General features: G+C 41.1%; 1 protein-coding gene across 1 annotated transcript in view; it reads right to left on the bottom strand.

Moving 5' to 3' along the window:
- FAF1 (Fas associated factor 1) overlaps positions 1-8,951 on the bottom strand; it is a 299,927-nt gene extending 290,976 nt beyond the window's left edge. The window contains exon 1 of the mRNA XM_038412503.1: positions 8,557-8,951. Coding sequence (XP_038268431.1) covers positions 8,557-8,601 — 45 coding nt within the window. The 5' untranslated portion in view covers positions 8,602-8,951. The remainder of the gene's footprint in view (positions 1-8,556) is intronic.
- Between the last annotated feature and the right edge of the window lie 3,608 nt (positions 8,952-12,559).

Raw genomic sequence — 12,559 nt, 5'->3', positions numbered from 1 at the left:
AAAATGTATAAGGATTTTTCCAACTTTGCTATTCATTTTTATATGATCTTTTCAACAAGGGAGAATCTGATTTTATAGGCCAAACAGTAAAACTATGCACGAAGTGCTCTCAAATGCACAAAAACTGAAAAAAGGAAGAAGGGAGTTTACTATATTTCTTTCAGTTATAGTAATATTAGGTGTCACTTGTAGCAATACTAGTTTCAAAGTTTTCAGACAAGCGTGACTTACAAGTTGTTCCTTTTACCGAAACTGGAGTTTTGTGGGCAATTACTAGAATGCTAAACTCTAAACCCTGACAACTGCAAAATTTTGGAGGGAAAAAATCATTTGAAGACACACACACACACACACACACACACACACACACACACCCCAACTAGAGCGAAGGTTTGATAGCAAACTCTTGCCTCAACTGATTGAAAAAAATAATGGATAGTAAGCCACAAGAGAAACACACCGCACTACATTCATGCGCTATTGTGACTAGACAGTTTCATGCACATAAAAATTAGGAAAGAAAGAATCAGCAGTTATGATTCTGCAGTAACTAATTCAACCATACTGCAGAGTCTGTATATACTGAGGCAACATAATCATCACAGATCGCTATAGAACATATTGTAAAATGAAGGTAATGAATAATGATCCTCCTTTGAGGTAAGGATGAGAAGCTCTGCGTATTATTAATTATTAGGGAAGGCTATCTTACAGTTGCTGTAGGAATCAAAAATATGAATAGTCTGGCTTGCGTATAGATGGTTGAGATTCCAGGGAATGACCATTACAGGGAACATTTATTTTATTGTATAGGTCCTGCTAAGGAAGGTTGGTCTCATCATGCATCTTGAAGTCTCTCCTTCTCTCATGCTCTGGCTCCCCTTCCAGGAGTACAGTGACAGGAAACTCAAAGAACTCCCTCTTGTGGGAATACACAAAAACATGGAAAAGGAAGGCAAAAATGGGAGCTGGACAAGAGAAGGGTCTGCACAATGACAAGAAAAAGGTCTTCTGTGGATTTGTCATCTCCAAGACATCTTCATGCATGGTAAACAGCTTTTTCACTCTTTTCTAGATGTAGAGAGAAAATTCCTGGGACCTTTCTGTTTTTCAATATCCTCACTGGATAAAATGTACCTAGGTACTTCTATTGCTCTCATTGCCTAGTACCCGAATACGTCACAAATGTTAATGAATTTATATTCACAATATCCCCTAGAGGTAAAGAAGCATTACTCCCACTTCACAGTTTAACTGAGGTGCAGAAAGATTAGGTGACTTGCCAAACGTTACCCCAATGAGTTAACCTTTGAGGGCTCAGCCAATTGTTAGTTCATCATTTAGCAGTAAGGCATCACCTGGGAAATATCCCACCCTCCGACCTCACCACTTCAACCAAGCTTCACAACCATCATCGCTGTGTACACAGAAAGTCTGCAGCAGAGACAGGAATTGAATCCAGATATCCTTAGTCCTTGTAATGTATTAAACATAAGACCATCCTTCCTCTCAGGAAGGAAAGCTAAGGATGCCAATTCTACTAGGTCTTCAGTGTCCTTGGTGGAAAGTTTCTTCTGCATGGCTGTAGTTGATAGGTACTTTCCAGCCCCCAGCATAAGCAGCATGGTAGGAGTAGGAGGGAGTATGTCTGGAGTACACTACGCTCCAAATATACACTTTTGATATAGGAGGTTGTTTCAGATAAATTTACATTACAACAGCCCTGAGGTAGCTCAAATTTATACCAAAGGCTTGTGCCAAAATACAGGAGGTGCATAAAATGGCTTAAAGCCATCTCTTCCCACCTTTCCTTTGCCCCAGATTCCTGCATTGATGATAACGTGATTGTAAAAGAATCTGGCCCAATGTGTCAATCCATGGAGAGCTAATTAAAAATAAAAAAAAAAAAATTCAAAAGCCAGCATCTAGTCTTCTTTTAAAACTGATAACACTGTTTTGAAAACAAATTTACTTTCTCAGTTATAACTTCGGTGTGATACAGTGTGTGTGGACTTACTAGTAAAACAAAAAAAGGTTCTCTGATTTTATTTTTAATAATCCAAGCAGGAAACCAATAATGTGGGTTTTAGTTAAATTACATAAACATACTAAGACCCAAAAGAAATGGTTTAGTTATCCAAGTATCATGTTTATCTATATGATATTTTAAGTACCTAGCATCCTTGGAACTGCAGGTTCCAATTCCAGCAGGATTCACTCAACCTTTTGTTTTACATATCAGCCTCCAGCTAATAGGAGCCCAACAAATTTGAAGACACCTACCCCTTCCAACTGCTGGTAGGGAGGAGAAGCATTCTCTCTGCATGCTTCCCATTCACGCCCTGCAATGTCCTGGGTGCTATGAGGATAGGTTTTGGATTTCTGATGCTGTACCTCCATCCAAGAGCCTTTCATCTGCTGACATAGGAGAGAGAGTGTATTTCTGCTATTCCAACTTTATTTAAGCTTTTTCAAGCAGCAGCAAAGTTAAATTTACCTAACACTTTCACTAATGCCTGGGATTCTGAATAGCTGCAGTGAAACAGACAAAATTATGAAGCTTGAGAAAAGTTTATGAACAGCAACAGAAGCACTGGATTTGTCTTGTCTGTAGATTTTGGAGGTAAGCACTGCATCAGTTACACGTGATTCACCTTTGGATATTTATCTTTGCAACTATAAGGACTAGAATTGTATTTTTTTTTTTTTTTTAGAAATAGATGAAAGCTTAGATTCTGCAGAAGTTGAGAGTACTTTCCCAAAATAATTTCTTACTCATGATGCGCAAAAGGATCTTTTAAGATTTGCTCAATTATACTGTGCCTAGTTCTACCAGTTGTTACATCACATCTTTTCATAGAGAGTAAAAAGTACACACAGACTTCAAGTATATTGGTTCTGTATATGAACCTCAAACGGTGTGGAACACAGGTAACACCAGCTGCTCCCTACAATCAAACCACATAAGGAAGAAAACTTCCATATCAATTTGTCACTACTAGACAGTTTGCACAGTGAACACAGAATATTTTTTTTTAAATGTAGAAAACTATCAAGAGGTTTGTTTTTCAAGTGTAATAGTTTTCAGGGGTTTAATCAAACACAATCTGAAGTCCTCCTATGCTATATGTAAATAGCAGTGTTCTCTCAACATCTTACTTCAATCAAGAAGAGAGACAACAAGAAACCTCAGGTCCATCAATGCCCTCCTCCCACATCACCACATGGTAGTAGATCACGTAGCATAGGACCACCTAGTACTAATTGACAAGTCCAACAATTCTCCAGGGAACATTTAAAAACAATTAAAAAAAAGACAACAGCTAAGTCCTGGGTCAGGTCTACATTACCAGCGCTTTATTGGTGTAGCTATACTGGTATTCCATACGAACAGAACACTAATAACCACCCCCACCTCCCTCCAAGCAAAATAAACTACACAAGTAAGATCACAGTTTTGCCAATATAAGTATGTCTACATCAGGGGCTTTTGCTGGGACAGCTATGTTGGTCAAGGATCACAACTCTTCACACCCTTGACAGCAGAGCCATGCCGGCAAAAGTTTGTAGTGCAGACCTAGCCTTGGTTACACTGAAGTCAGTGGGAGTTTTGCAACTTAAATTAAACTAAAATTGGTCAGTGAGCCTTTGGAGCAATTCTTTCTAGACCCCAAATTTCAGAGATCATCAACAGGAAAAGGTTTGCATTTGTGTCACTCACCTACTTGCAAACAGAGTCAGTATCTGAGCTCCACAAGAGGTTCAGAATGTTTGCTTCTTAGATCACACTAATGCTATGCAACATCCTACCCATGGAAACCTAGAAGAACTATCTCTGGGGCCAAAACGGCAAACCTATTTTTTTTTGCTGAATAAACCTGTTGCACAGAAATACAGTTAAAGTCCTCACTTAAAGTCATCCCGGTTAACATTGTTTCATTGTTACATTACTGATCAATTAGGGAACATGCTCGTTTAAAGTTGTGCAATGCTCCCTTATAACATCGTTTGGCAGCCGCCTGCTTTGTCCACTGCTTGCAGGAAGAGCAGCCCATTGCAGCTAGCTGGTGAGGGCTTAGAACCAGGATGGACTGGCAGCCCTCCCCCCCCCGCCCCATCAGCTCCCATTCCCCTAAGTTCCCTGTGCAGCAGCCGCCCAGCAGGCTAACAATTGCCGGCACTTCAGCTGTCCCTCCCCTGACTGCCATGTGCTGCTCCTGCCCTCTGCCTTGGAGCTGCTCTCCAGATCCTCCTGCTTGCTGTCCTAGGGGGCTAACGTCAGGGTGTTCCCCTCCCCCCTGCTCCTGCACCCCACTTACCCAATCTTCCATAGAGCAGGGGGGACACATGACAGGGCTCAGGACAGAGGGAGCTTCCTGGCAACAGCTGCAGTCTCAGCTTGCCGATTAACTTAAAAAGGCAGTGTACTTAAGAGTGGGGTCAGCGTACTCAAAGGAGCAATGCGCATCTCTCTTACACACAGGGTGTGTCTCTCTATCTCTGTCTGCCATGCTGTCTCCCCTCCCTCCATTCTTGCTGCCTTGTTAGAGTGTGGGGTAACATTAATTACGAGTTAACCCTTGAGGGCTCAGCCAATTGCTAGTTCATCATTTAGCAGTAAGGCATCACCTGGGAAATATCCCACCCTCTGACCTCACCACTTCAACCAAGCTTCACAACCATCATCGCTGTGTACCAGTATTAAATTGCTTGTTTTTCCTGGAACCTAACTCCTTCTAGTTACATTGATTCTTAATGGGGAAAACTGGATTCACTTAAAGTCACATTTTTTCAGGAACATAACTACAACGTTAAGCGAGGCGTTACTGTATTGAATACCGAGAGAACCATATTACCCACCAGCACCTGTGCTTTTAAATTCAGGACATTCCTTTTAATTTGATTGTAAATTCTTAACTATAAACTCTTCAGAAGAGGGACCAGCTTTTACTCGTCGTTTATACGGGGCATCCCGATTCTGATTGAAGCCTCTAAGTTATATTATTTGTGTTGTTGTAGCTCTTTAGGTAACCCAGCCATAGATCAAAGTCCTGTTGTGTTAGGCAATTTAAAATAATATTTTCCATTTCCCACATGAACTGGAGATATGCCCTGTATTAGCTCCTTTAGCAATGCACATCCAATTCCCTCTTTAATGAATTTATGATACCTACTTCAAGTGCTAACTTTTTGCTGTTTGCCCCATATTCTAGTCACATACTGAGCGAAGAAAGTCTGAATTGCATTTATGACAGTAATGAACGCTGGTACATACTTAAATTTACTACCATACATAATCCCACTGAGGTCAGTGGTACTACTCACAGCATATAAAGTTAAGCATATACTTAGTCTTTGCAGGAACAGGGCCGAAAAGTAACAAGTTTGGCAGGATGCTTATGCAACCTGTTTGCATTAAGGTATCCTTTTCATTCAACTTGTGGTGTACAAATAACCTCATTTATATCTTCTTAGAGAATTACAAGTTCAGATACTTTCTCTTCATAAAGATGTGGCTTCTAAAACTGTTTGAGTAGTCCTATTCTTAGCTACTGGTATCAACTCTTAATCTAACCAAATGTAAATCTCACAATCAGGTAACTAAAATAATACAAAAACTCAAGATGTTTTCTTTCTAGTGCTGTAGAACAACCATAGTCAAATGGAAAATTAAATGGTAAATATCAGGTGCTCTTCCCATTGAAGTCAACACCACAACTCCCACTGACTTCAGTGGAGCAGGATCATGCCCCAAGTGTCTCATGAAAACACCCAATGATAAAAATTTCTGAGTCCAATGGAGAATTTTTGTGGTGATGGGAGCGCTTGCCATGTTAAAAAATAATTATGATAGTGGCCTTTGCTTGGTAATTTTTTTTAAGAGGTTTGAAAAACAAAAATCCCCTCCCAATGTTATCTTTTCCCATTTAGCAAACACTAATTGAACAAAATTGAAAATAAATTGTTTTGTTTAATAGTTTCCAGTGTATATAATGTATTATAACAAAATATCTTGCACTACTATTCTCAAGGATGAGAACAATATTTGTTAGTTAAAAAACACAGAAAATATAGCATAGACAGCATCCAAGATTATTTTGGTGAATCCCCCCCAAAAAAGGGCTTCTGTTTTGTTTTTTATTAAGTTGTTGGTGAATGACTGGCAAATTTAAATCAACACTAGATATTTAGAACAAAGCTGTCTCACTAATTCATAGCATTTTAGAGATACAGGTCAAATTGGGCATAAAAATTATTGACAATGTCCCTTTAACTAATGTAAACATTATCATGCCATGGGAAGCAGGAAAAATTAAAAGAGGGCCAAAAACACTGTAGGTAGCTACTAAGACAAATGAGAGGCTGGGGAAGAAAGGGCGATTTAAAAAAAAAAGAAGGCATTATGAGATATAGTCTTACCTGGAGATCTGGATTCTGGCCTCAGCTCTACCATTCATTCATTAGGTTTCATTTGAAGCACCACTTAATCGCTCAGTACCTCAGTCTCCCCATTTCTAAAACTGAGGTAATACTTTCATGCCTTTATCTTTACGTTTATAAGGGTACCTGTCACTGCAGTTATTCAGCACACCTTTATTAAGAGCTTTAAGATCCTCCAACAAAGAGGTGCTATATAAGTGCAAAGTAGTATTATTAAAATCGATCTGCAAAGTGAATATGAATTAAGCATTCCGTTTTAGGACTCTGGTAAGATGCACAAACCAAGGCCCCAATCCTGCAGTTGGATTCATGCACACGATCCTCACAGTAGCATGGAGTTCCAGCAACATCAATTAGGTCCTGCAAGTTTCTGCCTACTTGGATATGATTGTAGGCCTGGAGTCCAAACTCATTTTCTGTGGTATGTGGGGTTACCAGAACCCTTTGAAAGAATTATAGCTTAATGACATAATTGGGGTGTTATTCCTTACATAGTACTGTTCACTCCAAATATCAAAAAAATGTAGATTTTCTTTAGAGCTGTTTATTAAAATTTCAAAATAGACAAACAAGTATCAATGTCACATAGTCAAAGTCCTACAAAAGGAAAATATCCACCCATCATTCCTGTCAAAAACATGACCCAACATGTCACAGCAATAAACAATAATAGAGTGCTTACTCGTATTCTTATTACCACCATAGCAACTAGGAGTCCTACCCCAGGACCAGGGTCTCATTGTGCTAGGCACTGTACAAACAGAGAACAAAGAGATAGATTGTAAACTCTTTGGGGCAGAGACTAAGTATAAAATAAGAGACAGACAGAAGAGTACAAGGGAACAGTGAGACAGAATTGGTCAGCATGACACCAGCAGCCTATTCGTTATCAAGTTTTTTTGTAGGCATCTCAGCAGAGGAGAATATTTTTTAAAGAGACATTAAATTGTATTTGTTATGATCGAATAATTCTTATCAAGAAATATCTTTATGAATGTGTGTGTACATACACATGTATACACACACTCAAAAAGAAGAGGTAAAAAAAAGCTTTTTTAAAATAAATAATAGATATAATCACCAAATGAAGCTATGTTCCTAGTGAACCGCTCAATCTTTTGAAATTTAGAGGTAAAGGCCTAGGCCCAATCCTGGGAGCTAATTTAAGGTCTTCCCATGCACCAAACAATAGACCTGGCTCAAGATTTAAAAAAAAAAAAACAAACAAAAAAACCACATACATTAAACAAATACATGCAAGACAATGAAAGACACTTTTCCAAGTTGTTTCACACATACATACACCCTCAGAACTAATTTCAGTTTATTGTATCCTTTAAAAGGAGAAGGGAGAGAAGTAAATGACTGTTTAACTTGTTCATGAGGAAACATTATAGAAAAATAAAGCTACCAAGCCACTACACTGAACTGATTAACTAAATACTGGCAAACCTGTTAAATATCACTTTCATTTGGAAATACTCGCTTTGGGATTGAGATTAAAGGTATTCTGGGGATTTTTTTTTTTTTTTTAAAAACTTCCTTGCATGGTGAAAGACTTCCCAATGAATGTTTCTCTCTTTACAAATGTATATATATTTCTTCATTCTTATTAAAAAAAAAAAAACCCTTCCTACTCAATCAAGCTATCACAGGTGGAGGCAGCCATGGTCCCAGTGCACTTGATGTTTACTTTATGATGGAGATGAGCATCCATCTCCAGCACAGCAAGTGGCCTATTGACAGCTAAGAGGTTACACACAGGGACCATTGGGAGAAGAAACGAGTTTTGTATCTTCCAGGATTTTGCCTGGACTGGGCGAGCGGGGCTATGGCTTGTCTGAGGTTTGGGAAGGGGGGCAGGGATGAAGGTGCCTTTAGAAACAATCTGTGCGTGTTTCAAAGGCGGCTCAGACACACACCGCGAGTTCGGAGAGCAGGGCAGGCTGACCAGGGTAAAACAAACGAGCGAACAGCGCGGGGGGGGGGGGGGGGAGCTCCACGCCCGCAGAGCCGAACCCGGGCACGAAGAAGGGGCGGCACAGAAATAAGGAGAAAGAAAAGCAGAGGGGCGAGGGGGACTGAGAGACTGGGGAGGCGGGGGTTGAAATGTACCTGAAAATCTGCCAGTATCATTTCTCGGTCCATGTTGGACGCCATTGCAGCCGGCCGGGTCCCCGGCTCTTGTCTGCACTGTGCACCTGGAGCCTGCTGCTGCTGGGGACCGGGGCGGGGAGGCTAAGAGCTCATGGGAGCTCCGAGCCGAGACAATCCCCCTGCTGCTCCCCCACTCCTAGGGCCGCGGCTCCGGCGTCGGAGAACGGGAGGGGGCCCCGGCGTGCGCCTGCGGGAAGGGGGAGCTCGGCTCTGAAGGGGCAGGGGCGCAGCCGGCCCCTCCGAGCAGCGCCCTCCGCCGCCGTGCCACAGAGAGGAGGAGGCAGCGCTGCTTCCTCCCTGGCTCGCAAAGCGTCTGTCGCACATTTTGCCTGTCATTGAGGTCGCAAAGAGACGCTTTGCGGCTGCCACGTGACCCTTCTGTCAAGCGCCGGCGGGGAGGGGCAGGGGGAGGGGGTTGTGTCTTTCCGGCCGCGCGCGGAGCCTGCGCCGAGCCCCGGAGCTGCTGCCGGGCCGGGGCAAGCGGGGGCCTCCCAGGCGCCGGCTGCGGAGCGGGGCGGGGCGGGGCGCGGAGCTCCCAGGGCCGGAGAACGCTGCGAAGGTGGCCCGGCTCCGCGCCGAGCAGCTGGGCGGGCGGGGGAGGGAGGATTGCAAGGGGCTCTCGTTGCAAAACACACACCGCAAAACCGTCCCGCGCCACGGGGAGTTTAGAAGGGGCCTTAAAACCAGTCACGATCACAAAGGAGGGGGTCGCTCCCTCCGAAGCGGGGAATAAAGCCTGGCAGGTCTAGGGGGCCCCTTGGCTCACGTTTAGGCCTTCCCCGAGGTCGTGATCGGCCTCGTTGTACAAGGAAACGTCGCCCTACAGTCCTAAGTCTCAGTAGGCAGGGTTGGGGTAGCCCTGTGGGTGCCAGGCTTATAGCGAGAGAAGGGGGATGAGGGAATGGCTTTTATTGGACTAGCTTCTGTAGGTGAGAGAGACAAGCTTTGGAGCTATACTGAGCTTGTCTTCAGCTCTGGGAAAGGTACCGATAGGGTGACCGCTAAATACAAGATGATACAGATAGTTCAGCCTGTGTTCAATCTTGTACTGAGCTGTGACGCTCCGAGGACCTTTCCCAGACCTGAAGACTCCGAAGCTTGTCTCTCTCAGCTGGTCCAATAAAAGCTATTACCTCACCATCTTCTCTCTCAGTCCCAGTGTCATTTGAGGGTTAAAAGCCCCCTTTGAAGTAGCTTCCCCCGCTTATGAATGACTGCTGTATTTTTTCAATGAGAATTAATATCTTGATTTATTTTAACTTCATCAATTCTCCTTGGCATTTTGATGCAGCTCTATATTAATGACAAATGTTATTTCACTTTTGAAACCATTTTTCATCGGTAGGGCGATTAGGGTATTTTCTGGCAATCACCAGTTTGACCTGGATTACCTGTTCCCATCTAGCATGACAAAGATCTAGGTGTATTTATGTTGTAAACTACTGTGTGTGCCTGAATTAAGGTGTAACTCAGTAGAGCTATGAATCACAGGATGAAATATCAAATCATTATTGTCCCATTGAGGCCTAAGCCAGATACCATTTCTCTCTCCAAATACACTCCTACATAGAAATGACTCTCTCAAAGAGAGGTTTCAGAGTAGCAGTCGTGTTAGTCTGTATTCGCAAAAAGAAAAGGAGTACTTGTGGCACCTTAGAGACTAATAAATTTGTTAGTCTCTAAGGTGCCACAAGTACTCCTTTTCTTTCTTCTCTCAAAGAGAACACCCATAGAAGTGTTTTAGCTATCTGTTGTGATTATGATTAATGCAGGACTGAAATAGTTTTGCCTTTCTGTACCACAATATCTGGTTGCTTTGTATATAAACAGATTGTTACTGATAACAAAACAGGTGCTTTCATTGTGACATACATAAATACAGTGATTCAGCTCCAAGCCAGATTAATTGTTCCTTAAACATAATTTCATTTTCCTTTGACAATACATGATTTTTTATACACTGGGCAGACAGTGACTTCCTTTTAATGAGAAAAAAAGAAAAGGGATGCTAGGTGTGCAAGATTCATTTCTTAGTCCTTGTAATTCCTCTCATATGGGAAACAACCTATTTGATATAGGTTTCCTAGGTTTATGACCCAACAGATGTTAATATGTGTAATAGCCCGCTCTTACTCTTAGGTTTCCCACAACAGCACTTTAGGTCTCAGCTCCATTACATATAATCACTAAACTTGTTTCATAATAGTTATGCAAGTCCTAATTTTCAGCGTTGTTTGTTATTTGTAAATATATGTCCCCTAATGTTTTCCATCTCTCCTCTGGCTATACACACAGTTTGACTCTTTAACTGGCTAATTAATCCAACTTGTTTTATTCCACCGCCTACATAATTTCTAGTTACTTCGCTGCCACCTAAGGTCAAACACAGAATCAGTCACACAGCCTTCCTAACATTAAACGATGGACAAGATCTACATTACAACATGCTTGCGATTCTAGATATTCTTTTCTATTTTAAGATACATAAAGTTAGTTCTTGACTGATTTTATTTTCGCGTTTGAAAGACGATATATACAAGCCTGTTCAGAATATATGGGCTTCCTGCTGATCATCAGAAAAATAATGGCAGGATTGATACTAAAAGGGAGGAGGGGGGAGGGGAAACAGAGAAAGAATAAGTCACAATGGAAGCCATTAAAGAAAGGGAAGGTGATTTAGGAAAATAAACATTACATGCAAATTACAAGCTGCAGACGAATATTGAAAAGTTTAATTGTATCTGTCTGCAGGTTAGACCATTTGCCCACAAGAAAGCAGTAAGATAGCAGGAGATAGAATTATTAAGGCACATTGCTAGATGCTAATAAGAACTGTGATCTTTATGATGCATTTGGTTTGTTTTATATGACTAGACAATCGTTTTAGAATTTCAAGGTGAACTATGACAATATCAAAGCCCTACTTGGGATGGAAAGCAAAATATGTCATTCAAACTAAATATTCTACTTTGTCCTACTCCTGTTCCAATTCACGTTGCCTGGTTTTGCAGTAGAGATTTACTACACCTTGTTAGTTTAATAATTCTAGTTTAACTTTACAGAATGTATAGCTGACACAGCTATTACTGTCACACTATCTCGTTTTTCCACTGCTTGACATGACAGACAATTCTGTACTATACACACTATGTGGTTCAATACCAGAGACAGTATATATTCAACTATAAACCAATCTACCCACATATTACTACAGAGTAACTATAATAAAGGCTGAAAGGCAAGTTTTGTAAATTGGATTAAAGCCAACTATTTTCTGTCAGTAATTTAAAACTGTAGTTTAGTAAATAGCGCTGCAATATTACTCACGACCATCAGCTGTAGTCAAAGGTTAGTTACCGAGTGCTTATCAAAGCAATATTTTAAGCGAAAAGTATCCATCTTAAGCTAAATAAAGAGCAGGTGTATAAATAAAGAGCAGGACGAAAATGATAAAAAGCTTAAAAATGCTAAACCTACGTTGCAGTCCAGATTACAATAATATAAATAACTTCGTTTATTCCCCTCACAACTCTTAAATACGACCAAACTGGGTATTTCCTATACACACTGGATAAATTATAAATGGTACTTGGAAGGTAGGGAAGTCAGGTGGGTGCATGTTTGCAGTTCTCCTGTGTGATGTCCGATGATTATATCTGTCTGCAGAGGGTTTGGGGTTGTGTTGTTGTTGGTTTTTTTACCGTTGTGTTGGACGCTGATACAGCTCTTTCTGTTTTATAAGATATGTCTCTTTGTAATTGTTAACAGTAATTAATTAAAAACAACATGCTTCTTTCTACAAACATTTTAAAAGGACATAAAAGGCAGCAGGTGGAATGATGCTACTTTTCTGCGGGGTCAATTTAAGCTGAAAAAAAGAGAGGCCTTCAGTGTCTCAAAGTAAACTATTTTTGTGACGATGACCAGTCACTTCTGTTAGCTAAAATTATTAACAAAAGAA

This window comes from Dermochelys coriacea, chromosome 8, assembly GCF_009764565.3.
Source record: "Dermochelys coriacea isolate rDerCor1 chromosome 8, rDerCor1.pri.v4, whole genome shotgun sequence".
Classification (NCBI taxonomy): domain Eukaryota; kingdom Metazoa; phylum Chordata; order Testudines; family Dermochelyidae; genus Dermochelys; species Dermochelys coriacea.
The sequence above is the reverse complement of the archived record's forward strand: the minus strand, read 5'-3'. Positions and strand labels throughout refer to the sequence as shown.